General features: G+C 36.1%; 1 protein-coding gene across 2 annotated transcripts in view; it reads right to left on the bottom strand.

The window, feature by feature from the left end:
- Positions 1-2,592, bottom strand: part of CEP170 (centrosomal protein 170) — a gene marked incomplete at its 5' end in the record, with an annotated part of 82,232 nt that extends 79,640 nt beyond the window's left edge. For both annotated transcript variants that reach the window (XM_082480162.1, XM_082480163.1), the window contains one exon: positions 2,488-2,592. In XM_082480162.1, coding sequence (XP_082336288.1) covers positions 2,488-2,592 — 105 coding nt within the window. The remainder of the gene's footprint in view (positions 1-2,487) is intronic.
- Between the last annotated feature and the right edge of the window lie 18,988 nt (positions 2,593-21,580).

Raw genomic sequence — 21,580 nt, 5'->3', positions numbered from 1 at the left:
CAACATAGTCACGTGTGTGTAGGAGGAGCAGAGTGAGAAAGAAAGAATGCCTTGAAACTGTGTACACACTGTTCAGTAACAGTTAAAATATTGGTGTATTATCAATAGTGTTTTGGTCACAAATCCAAACATAGTACCATAAGGGCTTCTCTAAAGAAAATTAACTCCATCCAGCCAGATCCAGTACAAAGTTTTACACATGACTGCAGAAATAATAAAAATCACAGAAGAACTGTGCTAGGAGCTGTATGAATATAAAGAGGAAAACTCCATCCTCAGTTAAAAAAAACTTGTAACTAGCACTATTTCAGACAAAGACTCTTCAATCCAATTCAGACTACGAAGAAAATGTTCAGAATACAGATATAAGAGTATTCTTCTTTGGAAATAATTTTGGTATTAAGAATAACATAGAATTTTACACCTTGGAGATGATCTCGTCATCAAGATTCAAAAAGTTTTCTAAACGTAATGGTGAAAGAAGGAGAAAATGTGATATTGGTCCACAAGCAGGGTGATGCATTGGAGCAGCTAGCTAACTACAAATACCGCACACTATGTTTGAGAATATTTACAAAATAACCCACTTAAAGCAAATCTGTATTCCCAGACACAAACAAAACCTGTGTTAGAACAACAGTGGTTAGATACAGATCTGAAGTCTAAATCTCTCAAGTATGCAACAGAGTTGAAATGCTTTTTAATAAGGCTTTTATAACATGTTCTCTGTCAAGATATTATGAATAAAAGCATTACATTCCGCTTGCTTTATCATGCATTGTCCACATGCTTTGCAGTAAGAGAACAACCAAGTTGTCAAGAGTGGAAAGAAGGGCCTACACAAAGAGCTATACATACAAAACAAGAACACATTATTAGCTTCTCTTTTGGTGGGTTCCTCTCCCTTCAGCAGTATGTGGTGTTACAGTCATGCTGGCATGGGGACCTAACATGACAGCAGGCTAAAGAGAATATTCTTGAAAATCACCAGGCCCCTTGATTCTTTTTGCTAACTCTGAAGTCAATACACAACAAATAACATTTGTAAATGACTGGAACCTATTCAAAATATTAATCAAAGAGGCAGCTACTTTTGAAGGTGATGATGACTGAAGTTTTGTAACACAAAATAATAAATGCTTGAGTATTCAGCTGCACTCTAAGGACTGATCAACCATGGGGAGGGGATGGCATAGGGGAGAGAGAAGGAAGAAAAGGTTCCCTTATTCAGAGACAACCTCCCATTACAACAAGCTAGTGGTAAAATAAAAGCATTTTTTGATTATGATTTTCTGGGCAGGAACCAATGGGATGGGGTTTTTTAGTTGCCTTTTTTGTGTGTTTGGGTGTTGGAGGTTTTTTGTGTTTGTTTGTTATTTTGTTTGGGATTTTTAAATATGTCCCTTATAAATCACCATGGCATCATACTGTCTGTCTTTAAAGAGAAATTAAGAGTATTTTCAACTACTTTCTAACAGGTCAAAGTATTTCCATCACCAATAAAACCTTTGGATGCCTTCTGAGGTTGAGAGCCAAATGCAGTTTACTAGAGATATTACATTCTGAGTAACACACAAAAACATAGGTTTATAGGCACTTCATTTGCAAATAAGATTCTAATTTGGCCATTAATGGCTGCATACATGGTCTTGGGAACAAAAAATCCAAAAGAAAGTATTTTATTGAATGATATGAAGGGTTGAGAATATTAGTTTTGAAGTTCAATCCTCTTTAAGAGTTCTGCTGTAACCAAAGAGAGGAATCCAAGAAGAAACTCCCCAAATATTACCATTAACCATTCAAAAATATATACATACTAGAAAGGAGCAGGTCAGAAGACTACAGCTTTGACAGAGCAAAGCGTACGAAATATGGCTACATAACAATACAGTTACACACCTCTAAGTTCCGCATAGTGATCCTGAAAGTTGAGGAAGTTGCTGAAGTATCAAACTCTTTTGACTAAGACTTGTATTTTTACAGTTCCACTGAAACCATTACCGAGACTGAGTCATTCAGCTTCCTTAAAGACAGAGAAATACTCTTCTCCACTAACTTCATTTGCCTTCGTACCGCATGATCAGGACATGGGGATAGAGTTACATCAAATCACATGACTAAATTAGATTACAAGTGGCAGAAAAAAGAAAGCTCTTTTCAAAAGCATCCAGTGCACTTAGCATTATCACATTTTATGGAGCATACAATCTACTTACTTTACTGATCACGCAACGCAAAGTTTATTTCATTTTCTATTCTTGCATTCTGTATGTGATTTAGATGAAGAAAATGTGATGCTCTGCACTTCTACAGTAACTGTATGGTTGATGGCAATATATTTAAGATAACTTCTCCTATGACCACAAAAGTTTAATCAAAACAATAGCTCCCCCAACATCTGGGGAATTTAATTTTCAGAAGGAATATAAAACTGGTGCATTAAGTTCACGATTTGAGCAGTTGCACATGTAAGGCTGATGCAATTACCTGCAACATCAGCTCACAGTCATCTCTTCCAACAAAAATCATTTCCCGTGGCAGCCTATGGCGGGTGCCTCCACTGCTCACCAAAAACCAGGATGTTAAGCTCATTTTCTGCTTAGCTGATAAATCCTTGGCAAAGCTACGTCATCCTGCAGCAAGAAAGAGAGACAGAGAAATTCATTTTAGTTATTTTTAGCTACAGTTCCTGCTCAGCAAACACTGTGAGCAGAATACATAAAGCCTTTGAAAATACGGCATTCTCAATAGCATGTACTGAATCTAGCAATCACAGGAAGTGACAGGCTCCAGATTTACACAGTGTGAGGTTTTATGCAACTAGGCAAATTTAATCGGAGGTAAGCTTCTTCAAAATGAACAAGCAGCTAGTTAATCCCAAAAGTCATATGTCAAGTTGTCAGAAAGCTTTTAACATTTGATTGCTTATTATCAAGATAATTGCTACATTAATGTTTCACTATCACAACCAATAAACAGCGCAGCAAATGTTCACAAAATACAGACAGTAACTTGCATATGTGTCATTACATTTTCCTGAGAAAAACTACCTCATTTGGTTTTAAGCTCAGGTTCTCTGTCCAGGACCAAGTGAAAGCTTAAATTAAAGGAAGTTTTTGCTTCTTATTTAACATTAGATTTTCTCAATAAAACTTATATTTTTGAAATTTAATAGTGTACATTTAGAATTGTAAACAAAGCAGAGCAAAATGAACAATTTAAAAGTTATTTATAAATAATAAAACTAAAAACAGTATTCCTACAAAACCCCTTAATTTTCCAATACACAAACCTACATACTACATACTTACATAAAAAAAAAAAAAAAGAGCCACAGCTATTTAAAATGTCATAAAATACAAAAAAAAAAAAAAATCAAACCACAAAAACTTGAAAACTGGATAAAATCTTTTATGAAAAACTTCTTCACATAATACGGCCTACTTGACACTGGACAAAATGTGATTAAAAGCACTCTCCAAAGTAATTCAATGGTTGATACTTGGAAAAGCCTTTAAGAAGCATTCCAAAACTCTCTTTAAGAAAAAGCAAGCCAAAGCAATCATTTCATTCGTTACCACTCTGTATTCACTAAAATGGAAGCTAAAGAAAATAAAAAGCAATCAGTCTGCTTCCCTCTCAGTACCAAATATCTGGCATTTCTCTTCTCTTTTATTTATATTTCATCTAGTGAAATTATGCAAGGGTAACAAATGTACTGTAAGTAGACATAAGCCCGTAGCAGACGAGCATAATGTGCATAATAACAGGAATGCAGCGAGGTTCTCAAAAACAAGACTAACATGTAAGAACTGAGTAAGACGACAATACCAGCACTGCCCCATTAGGCAAACTACAATCAAGGAGAGACACCGCAAACTATGAAAATTTATAAAGAGAGCTGAGTTAAGCCAAAATTGCATCTGAAAATGACAAACCAGACATTTGCAAAACAGTAAGCAGAAAGCATACCATGGCAGGTGCTAAAATGAACCAGCAGAGCTGTCAACCCAGTTAAGAAAAAATAATGCAATTCAAATGGAAGAAGTTAGACTTAATGTGCTAAAGATTTGATTAATAGAAAAGTAACTATGTATTACAACAAAGCGTTCTTTTATACACCTACAATAGAGTTATCTTCCCACAGCTGTATCACAACACATTCTTCAAATGAAACTTACATCCACTTGATGTTCTCCAACTCAATGGAAGAAGTGATACAGCATCTCTGTTACACTTTATACTTTATTCACAGAAAGTATGAAGATTACAAATTATATCTACAATGGAATCGGCAATAACTTGCTGAAATCAAATTTAAAGACATCTTGTCACCAAACAAGTGTTTTAATAATTAAAACAGTTTATTCAGCACCTTTGAAGGAAATTAACATTTGTATTTTTAATTTAACCTAGTTTAAAACTAGAAGATAAACTAGGTCAATCAAATGACATTTTTCCATTCCTTTTAAGAAAGGAAAAGGAAGCACCAAAAATGGCCAGCCCAAGTACCAGCTTTTAACAAGTAAATTAAATGGATGTTTGACAGAAAGCATGTTGTTCAATATCAAAGCTCCTCATTTCATTTATATTTTACTGCCTTTTCAATCTCCCATCTGCTTATCATAACAACATTTACACCATTTGGCTTTCCTGTTCTAATTAGAAAATCATATGAAAACCTTCAAGAAGATACAAACTATTTGAAAAAGTTCTTACTCAAATACTATGCTTTAGTTTACATAGGGAGACTGTCAGTAACTATTTTTATTTATAAAACAGACAAGTAGGTCAACACTACTGAGCTAGAAAAAAAAAAAAACAAACCCCCAAACCTCCCACAAATGATAAAGCCTGACAACAAACAGATTAAATTAAGCTATATGAAATAGTTTTAAAAAACATATTACACAGAACAATCATACCACACAGCATGGCAGCACATTTGTAGTTAAAAGCCCATCACCATTTCTACCGAACTTAATAACGTTGTTCTTCTCAAACAGCGCTGTCTCAACTGTGACAAATCATCAACCTAGATACATATTTTATTTTCAAGTACTCTTTAGAATAAACTAATGCCTTTGATCAAAGCTATGCTGAAATTCTGCATAGCAAAACTGGTTGAAAACAGAATACAGTAGCAACAGTTGCTCAATATCAGAACAAAAAAGTGCATTAAAAATTAGATACAAAATTGCACCCTTCTTAGTTATATACACAGTATATGGACAATTACACTGCACCCTGAAAACTTCATGAAAGCTAATAATGTTTTTAATACACTGCTGTGCTAAGTAATCTGTCTGTAGCATTCTGAACAACACAAGGATGAAAGACTGTTCACTGTCTAGGAGATACCAACTAAATTACTACAGGACAGGTGCAAAATCATCAAAAGTGCTCTTTACACAGTGTAAATGTAGGTCATGACAATTCTTGCAATGAAATTTTATGGATACTAAAAGGTTACACTTGGTTCAAAAAGCAATAAACATTCATGGAAGTAAAAATCATCATGCCTATTAAATGCAATGACCCCACTTATAGCTCAGGAACTTCATGAGTTGGGCATTCTGAGAGGCTGGGAGCACGCTCAAGTGAGGTTTCACTTGGTAGGGTCCTAGTTAATGAACTCTCTTTCCTTACCTAGCCTTTGTTCATGGGGAACAGGATACTGGCCCAAATGGACCTGTCTTACTCCAGTACAGACTATACTTTTTAGATTATGTATTTACCAAGAATATTAGGATTTCTTCCCTAGAAAAATGAATTTTAAATGCTTTACTGAAACATTGTTTCATTACTCTTTTCTAATATGGGAGTATTGTGTTGTAACCTTTACATATTAAGCTAGTAAGCATTTCATCATTAAGACTTGATCATTCAAAGTGATACTTCATTCTAGATACCTGGAAGTCAGTTGCTGAGACATTTATTGCAACTGCAGAATGTTTCCCCATCTGCAGAAGAAACAGCGTTTTATGGTGAAGTACTATGAATTTCAAAAGGCAGTAAGCGCTGTGTAAGAATGAACACATCGGTAAGAAGTCATTTGAAACAGATGATGCAGCCACAGAGAAATTGGCTGCATCACCCCTGTAAATATAATTCAGTCCTAAGAACTAAAGCCCTGCATTATGTAGCCAAAAGATGGGTGTAACCAATTTGAAATATGTCTAGAGAAACACTGCCAAGATTATATTTTTGATACAGTAATGTTATTGTAAGCAAAAATCCTTAATAATCTCACATTTGAGCAATCTACAGTCTACATTTTTGTATTTGCCTGTAAATGAAAACAACCAGCTGTCTTCTCCAACTAAACTATTAGCAAGTACTGAGACACTGATCCTGAGACACTGACTTTTAAGCACCACAGCCCTCCATATTGACTAAAAATAGTAAAATGATACACAATTATCCTATTACTGTACAACAAATTTTATTTAAGAATATTTTAAAATAAAAAAAAAACCTGCATCAAACTGAGACACAGCTTGATGATAATATGTTGCCCATTATTTGCCCTTATATCTTCCTGTTTCCAGCTGCTAAAAATTTTGCTAAAATTAAGTCTACCTTCTCATACAATTGCCTAGTATGTTTGGGGAAGCTTCAGAAGAAATGACTCAAACATTTCTGAAACGAGGTCAGAGGAAAATATTCTATGTTACTAACCTTAGAAAAAATTATAAGTAGTACCTCATATATGCAAATTGGTAACGGAAATGTGACATGAGGCCTTAGTATCAGTTTGTACCTTTTCCTATTGCTCTTGTGCAAATCTATCCAAATGCAGACAAGAAATAGGCTTTTGAAAACTTTCCATGTGTTTAACATGGAAACAACAGTTTCACTAAGTTTTCAACAACTTAGTTCAATGAGTACACAGATAAATTCTCTCAACACATCTGTCTACACTGAGCATGCTCCACAATTTGCTTTAACTACCCGTTTTTAAACTTATAGTACCAGTTAGAACCAAAGCCAAGGCATCTTTCCCCCATACTCTCAATTCTTCCACTGCTGCTGGTAGCAAACAAACACGAGGGTAGAAGACCCAGAAGGAGAGAACACCAAGCACACCTGGACAAGGCACTTGAGACGGAGCTAGGCAGCTGGAATGAGGAATCAAGAAAGGCAAACACCAGGCATAAGCCGTGACAAGGGAGAAGTCAGAATTAAGAGAGCACTAATGGAGCCAGTAATGACTGGAGAAGACCTGAAGTTGAAGCTGTGTCCCAAGTCACAAAGAAATTCTGTCAGCAAACAATGCCCACTGGAAAAGTGCCTACCATGACTGCTTTATTGACTATTCAATGTAATTAAGGATACTAGTGCCAGCAGTTCTATTTTTGAGTGGAGAAATTTATGCTCTAGAAAGAAAAAAGTCAAGGTAATCCCAGTCCTGAGAAGATTACTGTATCAATACAATTTATATTAAAAAGTAATCTATAAAGCTAATTGATTTAAATCTAGGAAGTTATAAGTAGAAAACACCACAATAATATTGTCTACTCTGTAAAACATTCCTAAGCTGGACAGTATCACCAGCAGTGTTCCCTGCGCAATCACAATTAACCTACTTACATACATGCATTAGAAAATAACCTTTAACTACATCACCACATAATATTTTAACCAGGACTCTTACTTTATTCAGGCTAAAACAAAAAGCTTAAGAGTCAATTAATCAGTATTTTTTTTCCTTTCCTCATCAATTGATTAGCCTGTGCCTTATTTATTGCACATCACTGAAGTCCTTTCGTGAACTACTAACTTCCTACTGGCTTTATCTGCCATGCTTATCACCACAGCATGAGAAATTCATTAACACTTACAGTAAAATCTCCACAAAATCTCTATAAAGGGTTTATTATAAACAAGGAACTGTAGAGACCACTCTTTAACAATGAAGTATCTTAAACATGAGTATTTAAGTTCCAAAACCATCAGCATTTCATCTTAAAGTACCTTGCTTTACACAACACTACAAGTGTTCAAATGGTCTCATTTAATTGTTACAACACTGAATGCCTAATTCTTTTGCAAGTAAGGTTAAAGCCACGTGTAGAGTGGCTAGAAAATGAAAAGCACCTTTCCAAATTATGGGTATACAGCTCATCTGCCATCAGAGGAACTATAAATACAAGAAAATAATTCATACTCTAGGGTAGTCTCTAAACGTTTTAGGCATGAAACTATCCTTGGTGCTTTCATAATTCCCTGCTTCCTTCACTACTCATATTGTCATCCCAGAAAGGGAGACAAAGGGTTCCACAGGCAACAGCTGAAACTATTCTCACCAATTCCTAGGGCCAGTCCATCAAGTGAATTCGTTAATAAAGTGGGTATCTTGTGCAGGAAAACAAACGAAACATGCACATCACCACCACCACCACCACCCCCCCCCCCAAAAAAAAAAAAAAAAAAAACCAAACCAAAAAAACACCCCCCAAAAAGAAAGATGTATGGCTGAAGAACCTTTCATTGGGAACTGGAATTGAATCTACGTAAACCATCTTTCATGCCACAGTAGTGTGCAAAGTTGCTCCTCAAAACAAATAAATAAATACCCATCTGAATTAAAGACATTTAGGCTAATGATCAATAAAAATATTTCTTTAAAAATTTATGGACCTTCTGAATTCACAGTGTACTTCACAATGGGAAGCAAGAAAACTACCAGTGTTGGCCATTGCTTGCCAAGCAACACAGGATACAGCTATAAAAATTTAGCAGAGTGATAAGACACTACCCAAGTAACACTTTGGTCATGTCAAGTTGGATCGAGTTGTCAAGTGACAATAAAGTGAAATTGGATCAAGTTGACAAGTGACAGTATTTTTCACTTTGAGGCTTAGATTAGTGTCCTAACAATATCCATAAAGGTTAATAAAAATATACTCTTAAAAGGCTGTAAAAAAATAATAAATAAAAGCAATGGAGGCAGAAAAAAGGTAAATTACACTTAAAACCACTGAAACTCTTCATCAACATCCCCCAGAGAAGATGAGCTTGCATACTTTGGAAAACTGACCAAAGCAATCACAGATTTTCAGCAGTTGTCAAACAAGCTCTAAGTATTATTATTCAATATTTCACTGGCTGGAAAATTCACCTGAACACATTCCTCTAGAAAAATTCAAACACTATATACAGTCCTGAAGAAGGAAGTGTTCTCATTCACACTGATATAAATATTGCTATTAGTTACAAAGTTAATGAAAATTTTATGCAATTACTTGAGAGTTGCACTGACATAACAGAATAGAACTGGATGGCAAGCATGAAAACAGGTAAAGTGGAAGAAAGCAAAAAACCCAAAGGAAGAAAAGTGAAGCATCCATTCAATTTAACCTCCTTGCTCAAATGGAGAACAGGAGTACGTTTAGGATGACTGTTCCTATCACTAAACCAAAACACTTCATAAAAATCACAGTCCTCCTTGGTCTGTTGGCTTCTCTCTTAAACTTATTAAGGTTTAGCTGACAAGGCAACTGAACAATAGCCTTGGGTATTCATTCTGCTTCTGAAGTGTTTGACCTGTTCCACCTTAGTTCAAGTATCCAAATTTGGCTACAATTTCTTGGCTAACAAGATTAGAAAAATCATACTGAAGCCTTATACTACATCTAAGATCACAGAATCACAGAATGGTCAGGGTTGGAAGGGACCTCTGGAGATCATCTAGTCCAACCCCCCCAGCAGAGCAGGGTCACCTACAGCAAGCTGCACAGGACATAATTTTCAGTGTCCATCAAAAGATATAGCTATGACTAAATTCTACAGAACAACGGAACCACTATGAGCAAAGAAACCCTCTTAACAACTACGTTGCAACTGTTCTCTTGTCTTTTTGCCCCTCACCCCCCCCTTTTTTTTTTGTACACAGAGTTGGAGGAGGCAAGAAGGCAAAACAGTATTATGTAAACCTCCTTGAATCTTTAGTCTACAAAAATCACCTCGGCCTTTTGTTTACAGAGAAAATAATTCACTTGCAACATCTACTAGATATAATATTTTAAAAAAGATTTTTTAAAAGTTATTTTAAGATTAAGAAGAAAAAAATATAAATATAATAAAACATAGAGCAGAAATGAAAACCAGAGCAAGAAAATGCCTTTATAAAGCATCAGGAGATCAAGCTGAGTCATGCTGCCCTATTTTTTGTTTTGTTTTTTTTTGTTTGTTTTTTTTTTTTTTTTTAAATTAGTACACATCCAACACAGGTTGCTATGCACATTACCTATACTACCTATCATAAAAGATTAACTAAAACATCAAGAGTTAGAGTTCTACCAAATCAATAAGGCAACAGCAATGTATTTCTCAGGGGGTCTCTGGCTGTGAGAGAAAGGAAGGGGAAGAAAACCAAAACAACAAAAAAAGGGGGGGAGGGGGGGAGGGAAGAGACATTCAGCCACATCTTACCTTTACAGTGATGAAGCTGGAGGGTGCACCCTGTCGATCTGGCCCTAGGGTCAGATTATTACAGCAGACTCCTCAGCAGCATTTGTGGGAAGAAGCATTACTTCCTCATATTTTAGTTACAAAAAGGCATAAAAGCCTTTCCTCCTGCATTCAAAGAGTTTGAGATCTCTGCAGAAGGGACCCAGATAGTCTTGCCCTACAGGCCACCCACTGCATCTGATGGAGTAAGTCAGCCAGGAGGCAGTTGCCCTCTGCCAGTCAGCAAATCTATCCTGTAGTGTGGCTACAGCTGTGGGGTTGCACAAGCATCCTCTCCCTCTAGTCCAGGTCAGAATTAGTTCTACATCTATGTTATTGCTGTGACACACAGGAATAGCTGTCAGAACAGCAACTGAAATAAACCCCTTTTTCTGTTAACAGTGCAGCTGCAGTGAAAGTTGCTTGGGCTTTTGATTTTGAGGGACAAGGGACAGTGACTTAAAAGACCGTTTCCTAACCCATTTTTGATGTAATAATGACCAAGGAAAAAAAAAAAAAAAAGCCTGAGATAATTTCCTTTGTTTCCTTTGCTATTATATCAATATTAACATACAAATACCGCAAACAAACGTACAAAACCAAGGCATACCTGACAGCTATCAATAATCATTTGAGTCTCACAGTATGCAAAAATATATCATTTGCATGAATCAGAATGTCTACAAGAAATATGAAGTCCAACATTAAGATGTTCTACCAAGTTTAAACAAACTCCCTCAATTGAAACTAACTAATCTGCCATTTAAAGCATCTAAGAAAAGGAAATTAATGTTACAGGTACTATGAAGACAGTCATGCTTTTCCTCACCACAAAAGTCCCCTTTCCAGAAAAAAAAACACAATTCCTAGTAGAAGGTAGCAGACAAAATTGTGTTAAGAACAGCAGATTGAAACAAAGACTTCAGCAAGCTGACAGAAAATAAAATACTGGGTTATCTTTACGGAGAATACTGGTAAACACACAAATTCTTAAAAGACTGATTAGAAAACTCTGCATGAGACTGGTGCTGTGCCTGGAAATAGTCTTAAATAACAATCATAAGCCTTTTTATGCATATATTATTACTATAATAACCAGGGGTACCTGAAGGTTAAAAACTAAATTTTTGTTTTAAGGTATTCTCAGTCTAAACATTAGATTTCAAATTTTTAAAAGTATACTCGGTTATTAGCCACCAGGATAAAGCCATTAAGACTTCAAAAAAGTCTTATTTTATCCAGGCAATAAGGATATTTTGTATTTATTAAAGAAAATGGGCAGCTTATTTTGCATTCCTAATCTTTACATTCATAAGCAAAAAAAAATTTCTCATGAAAGTTCTTCTTTGCAGCCTTCCTGCACTGAAAGGCAACACTTTTCAAAAGCTGCTGTCAACAAACAGCATTGCTCTTTATGCAATGATTGCTTGTAAGCATAGCTTAACTTATGATCGATCAATCAAATGTTCACCTTTCATCCATCACACTCATTCAGATTAAGGAACTGCATAAAGAAAAATACTTCAAAGTTTTCCCATTTCACCATGATCAAACAAGGTCATCTATACAGAGAGCAGTATACCCAGTATGCTAATAAAATAGTGCGTCTGATTACTAACCTTTTAAATGATTGCAGCTAGTAGGCCAAAGAAACTGTAACCAACTTGTCTTTGGGAAAAGGCTTCCTTTAACGAAAGCTACTGAAATACTTACCCCCCCACACTCCATATCAGACTATGTTATCAGACTATACTATTGCCAAGATAAGCAAATAAGAAAATAAATTAAAAATAAATAAAAGCAAATCAGATATTGCATTCAGGCAGAATGCAATCTTAAAGAAGCAGTCAAGTCCTCCTCCTCCACTTCCTATTTTCACTGCCTCTGTTGTGGCATATTCCAAGTTATTTTGTAGGCTGTGTATGAAGAGGAGGTTTTATTTGCATTGGCCAAGTACTGACCACAGTCCTGAGCACTACTGAAAAGACAAACACCACTTCGCAAATAAAACTGGACCTCTTAACCTCCCAAGGGTGGTGATTTCACTTTCCCCAAAATTGTGAAATACATAGGATTCATTCCATGTCCCAACATACTTAGTAAGATTAAATTACATTCCAGGCAATGCAAATTTATTCTTCTTTAATACAAGGAATTACTTACTTTGTGAGTATGAAGATAACTATACTCTCCAAAGAAAAACATATATTTAAGTAATTTTAACGTCTATCTGCCAGTTTTCAGTTCCATTTTACTTCTTGACACAATACAGAAGTACACAGAACATGAAAGTGGAAGTAATAGAGAACAACACTTTAAACCAATGTTATTGATCTCCACATCCATTCATAGTATTACAGATATAAATTCAAAAAGTTATTCGCTTCTTATTCTTTGCTACATCTCCACAGTAACATAAAAAGCATTTATCATTCCAAAGTAGGCTCTATACAAAATATTTGATATATTCTACCCTCTCCCTTATGGAATGCTTTGGAGCTTTTTACAATTATTCTCAACAGCCAAGTCCACAGATGTATTTTTCTTGGAAATACACAAAGTTGTTTGTTCCAAGATCAGTAATGCAGGCCCTACATGAAAAAAAGTTGGATGTACTTATTTTACAAAACAACCAAAGGCTCAAAATTTTGCATTAAAGTTGTAAGTGATGTTTGCTCTAGGCAATCTTCACTGAAGACAGACTGTGTGTACGTGCATGCGCACACACGTAATAAAAGCCCATGGATTCTGTATCACAATTATGTTGTGCAACATGGATATTCTATAAAGTATTTACTGTGATGACAAGCTTAAAACCAAAATTCTTTAAAAATTAGCTTGGTAAGTGTGACAAAGAGAGCAGTTTTTTCATGTTCAAAATTTTCCAATCTCAAACAATAACATGGGACTTGACTTTTAAGATCTTTTCCTGATGGATACTCCTCTTCCTGGAGATTCATGTAAAAATAAGAGTAGAAAAAGGCTTAAAATCCCTTATATCTTAATTATTTGTTCAGTTCTTTAGTCACAACCCAAATCATTTAATAGAAACCTAGTCTTGCAGTTTGGAGTATAGTATTTCTTTAATGTCTGCATCCTTCCCATGAAATGAAACTGAAAGGTAACAAATACAACACAACAATGTATGATCACATGAAAACAAAATACCATATCAAGAATTTAGCAAGACATAAAGCAGGATAAGACATTTGCTCAAACAACAAGAATAACCATAGTTTTAATGAAAAATATTACTTACTAAAAAAATTTTAAACCAGTCTGTAACTAGTACCTAGCAAATGGCTTCCCTGGAGAGAAGCTATTCCACCCTTGCTTGCTTGCGGTGCCTACTCACTCCTCTCTTGTATGCAGCCAACAAACAGGAACATAGCTACTAGCATGGTAAGTCTTAATTTTTTTTCTTACACTACCTCTTATTTACTAAACGTGATCTAACCACTAGATGTGAAATTGTCACTGTAAACTTTTAGAATTAACACATACAGTGAGTATGAAACTTGATGTTTTTATGCAAACACTTGTTTGAGCAGATGTATTACAACCCCTCAACTAAATCATGATCAGAAGCCCTGATTGCTATGTAAGCAGGATATTTTCCTTTAGAAGACGGTTTAAGAGTGATTGGTGATAACTGATTTAAACTTGATTTAGGGTGACATTAGCATATGTTTTGCAGAATACTACAATGAAAATTTGATTAACTTTGGAACATTTGGAGACCACTGGAAAATGCTTTTATTAATATCATACTATAAAAACTTTTAAAAACTATTAATTGAATGTAAGGGTGTCCTTCGATAGAGAGAAATCTGGAATTCAAGTAGTTCTATGGGAAGATCTCTATAGAGATTTTTCTTTGTAAGTTCAATAATTTTGTTGCCTTAAAAAAAATAAATCAATAAAAGGAAGATATCTGAAAGGGAAGCCTAATGGGAAGAGCTCTGAACTCCATAGACACTGCTCCAGGCACAGAACCAAACAAGAGGAAGTGGTACTTCAACCCCATCCACAAAAAGGGATCTAGTCATCCCTTTCATTGGCACTTCAGTGAACAAGTTTGGGGTTTTTAGGAGAATGGAGGGCAGAACAAGTTCAAAAGAACAAGTCAATCATCCCACTGGCAGAAACACTGCTACAAGTTCGACAGTCCCCAGCTCCTTACAGGCTGCTGGCTGACCTGTGCTCACATGCCTCCTCTGTGCTCTGCCTTTGTAGGCTATCTGCAATTTGGGTTATTTTCCCCACAGAATATTGCTTGTTCCCAACCAAGTGGGCAAGAAAGAGTACATGTGTATGTTGAGGTTCAGCTCAGTTTGGGATTCAGGACACATCCCCAGGAAACCAGACATTACTTGTTCTCCTGCATTTTTTTTTTTAATCTCCATCTTATCTTAATAGGATTGCTTTACTTTGAATCAAAAGCAAAGTGCTTTCCCAATCTGGCCAGAAATTCAGATGTGTTTTTTCCCTGCTGGCCTTGGCTGTGTATGCCATGTACTATTACAAGGTGGAGAGAGGGAGAGAGAAAATAGAAACACGTTCCCTGTACTTGGTCCACAAGATGAACAGGTTGAGGGCCACCCCATCCAGGCACATGAGTGTTTTTAACAGAATGAGTGCATTCTTATGGTATTGCAAGTATAAACACACAAGCACCATAACGGGTTAAGCAGAATATATTTCAATGTTAAAGGTCCAGCCATGTTAGCCAATACATCCCTAAAAGTCAAGCTCTACAGTTCAGAACAGCTGCTCTAGAATATACCAGTAGCTACCAATCTGCAATCTTCTGCAGACAAAAAGGCAGTTGAAATTTAAAAGAATACTGAATAATCACAGCAAAACAATTATCCTTTATTATTTGTATTTTAACTCTAAGTACTAAGAAAAACTCAGAACAACAGAGCTCCAAAGACTGACTTTTAGTCCCACTTTATCGTCAAGTTCAAAGCGCTCTGAAGATGTTTTAGCAAGTTTGGTTCAGAGAGAAAGTAAACACATTTTATTTTCAAATCATTCCACAGCTTTTATTATCTGAAAATGTGATAAAATTCCAGTGTATACATTGTATTCAGAATTTAGAATGAGATTGCAGCAGCCTGTGCCCAAAGTTTTACAGGCTGAAATGAGGAAGTTAGCAGCTTAATTAAATGTAAAGATCTAAATATAGGAACAGTTTACTGGACAGCAGTATGGGATATGAATTTATAGTGTGGCACCTCTTCCTTATTAGCAGCTCCTGCATCCACACTTCCACTGCAACCGATCTCAAGTAACCTGCTTTGTGTGAACTGCCTTGTGTTCCTTGCACATACCACACAGTAGGAGTTACTACGGAAAGTTAACACATACAAAGCTAATACATAAATTACCTGTCATAAGTTGCTTGTGTGTCCAGAACTTCACTGTATTGACTTATTTTCAACCTTAGTGTTGAACACTCATCTGACAAGCAAATGAGCAGTGTTAACCCTCATCATATAAATGTTAAACTGAAGAAGCTGCAGTTCCACACCAGCCCAAGCCAGTCTCGCTGTTGTCAGGATCCCAATCCTCTTGCCCTGCTCCAGCCACAAAGTTCCGACTACTCCCTTTTCCTTGGCTGCAGAACTCACGTGGCTGTGCAGCTGTGCTGAGCTATTTCAGCATGTTCAACTAGGGACAGACTAACTTGTGTGCTCTTTTCCACTCCCACAAACAATTGAACGGTTCCCAGAAGCAAACACACAGTGACCTAGCACTAAAGCAAAAGCAGTGGGGCTGTGCAGCTAGGAGCGGGACAAAAGGGAAGAACAGGCCAGGATCAGGACAGCCAGCAGCCAGTTCTGCTTAGGCTGCTATGAGAACACAGGTCAACTACAACAAATCCACCTAAGACTCATGGGACTTATTATATTTAGACAGGTCTATAGTAACTGTAAGAAATATTAATATAATAGGGTTAGGTTAGTCAAATATAAAGTAATTTTTCATATCTACCCATTACAGAATAAAACTACATACATAAAAAAAAAGATTCAGTGTGTATTTTTGTTCTTTTTTTCACTTGCCTCAACCATTTTTTATAACACATCACAATCCAATGATCAAACCTTTAGTCTCTCACTTCATCATACACAATGCAGTCTTTCTTCTAAATCTGCCTTAGATCAGTGACCACAGATGTGAATAAATGTCTTTAAAAGATAGAAAGGAAGAATTTGTATGGAAATAACTATACAAATAAAACAATACACAAACATCTTTGAATATTTTTTTTTTAAGACCACGGCATTGCCCCCCCAAAAGCACAATAGATAAAAATAGTAAGGCATAATGCTTTTCTTGGTTTTGGAATAAAACTGCACCAAGGGAAAGACCTACAAAATACAGGAACTCAAGGATCTTAATCTGCTAAATCTAGTCTTCTGCCAAAGTGCTGTTTGAAGTAATTTTATGAATTGCACTAAAAATAAGTGTTTGTTTACTTTTTTCTTAAAAAAACAAAAACAAAAACAAACTAAATCAAAGGTTTCAATTTGCCTCAACTGGGCAAGGAATGACTCAGAGCTTCCTGGTTCACTGTTGTGCCTTGATACCAATGTCTCAGCTATTTTTTTTTTTTACTGCCACATTATAAAGGGCTTTACTATGTGCTATAGGCTGCCCAGACAATATAAAAATAAAAATGAGTTCCCCTTGTCAGACATTTAAGTAAATACCCAGCAGTATTAACTGGACCAACTGAAAATGGTTATGGTGTAGGGTACAGCTAAATAGAATTACAGACCATGAAAGCAACGTCAGAAGCTCTAGCAGGAAAAACCTTCTTGCTTCTTAACAAACTAGAACTCAAGGCATGATGAATAAAAACTTTAAAACATTTCTACTATGTGCAGGTACTGAAATGGGATTCCAACATCAAGAACTGAAGTTGTTGGATAATTTAGTTCTTGGTTCTTTTACAAACACAGACCTCCTCAAAGCAAGTAACCAGGCAACATTTTGAAATGATACACTTGCAAGGATAATCCTACAAGAGATCAATGCAAACCAGATTATGGAGTATCAGTCTGCCCTAAACGGGGAAGTTTGACTGTTGGTATTTGCAGTTTCAGCAATGCAATGCCAGAACACATTTAACTTTGACAGTTCAAACTGCCAATAGAGTATGCTAAAGAAAATGCAATCAGGCCACAAAAATGGGAAAAAGCAAGGGTTGTTTAAGAAAAGCTAGAAAAAATACACATGCAGTATCCAGCACAATGATACATGATTTAGAAGTTGCAAATACTGAAGAAAGAAAAATTTATTCCGGGGGGGAGGGGAGGGGGGGAAGAACCAACACAAACAAACCATTCAAGAAAATCAAGAAAAGGAAAAAAGAAGAGACATGCACATTGGATAATACCAAGCAATACAGTTCCTACAGCAAGCTAAAGAATATATTGTAATAGCATTGTATTGGGCCTTGCACCGTTGTGTAAAAACAGATCCTGCCATACACGGAAGTCATCTGCAGTACCTGAAGACTAACTGACTTCACCAAGACCTGAGGCAGACAGGCAACTTACCCATGGCTCAAGGAAATAAAAAATAAAATTTTGAACAAGAAAAGAGTCAACAAAACAATCCGGGTATGAAGATTCAGCACAAAATGATTAACAGAAAGAATAATACATTTTCTGTGATGGCTACCATGTTTCAAATATTGTTATTGCCAAACTTAAAAAGTTTGTGACATCTCTGGACTTTCAAGTGATTGACTCAAGCTACACCCAAGCTTAAGTTCAGCCTGGCATTTTTTTTGTGTCAGCTTATTTTTCCATTGCTCATGCTTGAGGTTTTTTGTTCGGTTGTTTTTGTTTGTTTGCTAGGGTTTTTTTTTAATATTTATTCTTTTTTGCAATACACATACTAATTATATCCAGCTACTATTTTTCACTAATACCAGTTCTGTGCCAGCAACATTATCTTTCTTACTGTTCTCCAACTAGGAAGAAAACTGAAGAGAACAAAGCCATGTAGTACCATCTACAGAAGAGGAAGAAAAAAAAGTAAAAAACAACTAGCAGGTTCATCAGAAGCCTCTCTGCAGCTCACCATAAAACAAGGGGACACAAATCTCTAAGGTAAGAATATGCAACAAATGAAAACCAGCCATATGCTTCCATTCTTTAACTGGCATTTCAGATCTTCATGAATTTGTGCCTCTTTGATATGCTACGTAAGATGTATCTGTAGGACTGTGTCCTGGTTCCGGCAAGGATGGGGTTAATTTCCCCAAGGAGCCGGCAGGGGAGGCAGGTATTCCATCCCACGTGACCCATGCCCGGGCTATAAGAGGCGCTAGCCGGGGCGAGGGAGTCAGTCGCCACTCGGGGGCGGGCTGCGGCGGTGCGGGTCCGGTCGGTGCGCTTCGCGGCGGTACTGTAATCGCGTTCTTATATTCCTTTACCGGTGTTATTGTTTTTCTTTCTTCTCCCCTTTGTCTGTTCTGTTAAATTATAATATTTCAACCCACGAGTTTTGCCCTTTTCTGCTGATTTTTCCCACGGCTGTGGGAGTCGAGCGAGTGGCTGCGTGGTTCTTTGTTGCTGGCTGAGGCCAAACCATGACAGACTGATACTGGGCACGCAACTGCGCCTCTCAAAAGAGCACTTGGCAAGAACAAGTTACATATAGAATTCCTTGCAATATATTAGGACTGCAACTGGTCTAAAAAGAGACCACAAGGTGTATTTCAAAGCTGATGAATTAAGATTTGATTAATTAAAAATATGCTACAGAATTTGTGATCCAAATGGTAACAGTTAAAACTAAAAACATTTATTTTAACAAACATGTTTGAATTATGACAGACTTAGAACTAATCAATTTCACTAAGGTTGCTAAAGATAGTTAGTGTAGACTTCACCAAAAATAAAGGCACTACCCAATTATTTCCAATATAGCCCAATAAAATAATTAGTGTGATGTTTAAAGGACTATTAGAGGATGATGACTGAGCAGCATTTAGAAGAAATATAGCACTTGAACAAGACCTTTTATTATGTTTATCAGCAAGAACTGTAATAGTAAAACAAACACAAAATGACCACAGAGGGCAATATCATCTGTAACATGAAATTATTGTAGCTGTTCCATAGTTCTTATATCAACCAGTTGTGATCGTTCTTCAGAACTCTCTGCTAATCCAAAAGCCAAACAAAAAGTTGTTCTAGGTTCTCAGAGGCTCCCCAATGACTTCCTGAATTAAATTTCTGCTTACAATTCAAAAAATATTTGTAATGGCCAATTTCACAGTCAACTTAAAGCTAAAATTCAATATGTGTTTTTTCCTTGTGAACCACTTCAAAAAGCAGTTCTTACAGGAAGCGTTTGACCCTCACATTACATGATTATCCCCTTTAGAAACCAAGTACAATAAAAAGAACGGGGAGATGGAGAAGCAGAAGTGTAATCTTCATTAACCTCACAAAACTGGAGTGGGTTTTTTGTAACAACAAAAATATGTAGGAAATCAAGACTTTAATTATTAAATTAAGCTGGTATACAGCTGGTATAAGAAATGAAGGCTTGAAAAATATAAAAGGCCATCTTGGTTGAATTGCCTTTTCAAGACATAACTGAAGAAATGCAGATCAATTGGAAGGAATAATCCTTAATAGGAACTACACCTGACTCGGAAGTTCCAAGCAGAAAATAGATGGAGACTAGCAATGCCTTAGCAGAAAATACCATATATGCTCACACCTTTCTTATCTCCCTTAGAACCAGGTTATAGCTATTGGAGAAAAGTCACTTACTTTTCAGTCAGATCAAAGGTCCATCTATGTGGCCATTTCTACATTCTTAGAAAAATTTGGGGGGGGGGGATAAGTAAAACTGCAATATTACCCATTAAGTAAATGGAATTATAAAATTAAGTAGAATAATTGCTTACATCAAGGTTCCTGCAATGATATAGTTCCACAGAATAATCAGTTAAGTCACAGGTGGAAGGGGGGAGAAGGGGAGATTAATGAAAGCAAGAAAAAGGTACGTTCATGAGAACACAGAAAACATATCGCGACTTTCCATCTTCCTGCATTTTTCTTCCTAATCTTGAAATATAATCCACAATGAGAAGACAAATAAGAGATAATTGAAAAGGCTTTGGTTTTGAACACAACAGAATGCATATTTAGATGGCCAAATATTTGCAATTCAAGAGAAAGGTCATCAACAAAATTATTTAAGCATGGCATTTTGAGGGAAAAGTCAGAAATACATCTGATTTAATGCATTCAATGTATTGCTACTTTCAGACCATAATGGCTAGCTAATGGATTGATTAGAAGTTCTTCATGCAATACCACAGCTGAAGACTAACAAAATACCCCGTGCACAAAGAAACATATTGGAAATACCAGGGAGTGGCACCACTTCTGTTATTATTGCTCTGAAAAGCTCAGTAATTACAGTTCTTTCCGGAAAGAAACAAAATGAGCAGAACCAGAATCTCATTTGGAATGAGGTACAAAATGAGATGAGATCTGGAAAGCCCATCACACAGACTTTAGAAGATTCAGCAATTTGTCAAGGAAGATACCCTCTTAAGTATTGTGGAAAAGATCAGAATATAAAACATTTGGTTCACAAGAATGGAAACAAATAAACAGAGGACCCTATTACAAAAAGGCCAATCCTTGTAATAAACACAGCAGAATAAGCTGAAGAAGCTAGACTGTAAGACAGCTGCAGTTGTTGGACCTCAATCAGCTCACTAAGCCCACATGCTGGAGCTCTAAAAAGCACCTAGCTAAGGAAAACCTCTATTTTTCAATAACAATTTCTAAGAGGAGAAAAAGAAAAGGAGAAACAAAGTTGACAAATACGTTTGGCTCACGTGGGAAAAATCTATCGTGTTTTATTTAGCATTCTATTTAGGGGATTAAGAGAGGAGATGCTTCATATGTCCATTTTCAATGAATAATTTCTCTAAACATATGCCACATAATTTCTCTAAACATATACCACATAATTTCTCTAAACATATACCACATAGCACTCTTCTACAATTCACAAAAATCACACACTCAAAAAAAAAAGAGGCAAGAAAAAAAAAGAAAATATTTTAAAA

Source organism: Vanellus vanellus (genome assembly GCF_965231255.1).
Source record: "Vanellus vanellus genome assembly, chromosome: 3".
Lineage (NCBI taxonomy): Eukaryota > Metazoa > Chordata > Aves > Charadriiformes > Charadriidae > Vanellus > Vanellus vanellus.
Note: the sequence above shows the minus strand (reverse complement) of the source record. Positions and strands in the feature narration are given on the sequence as shown.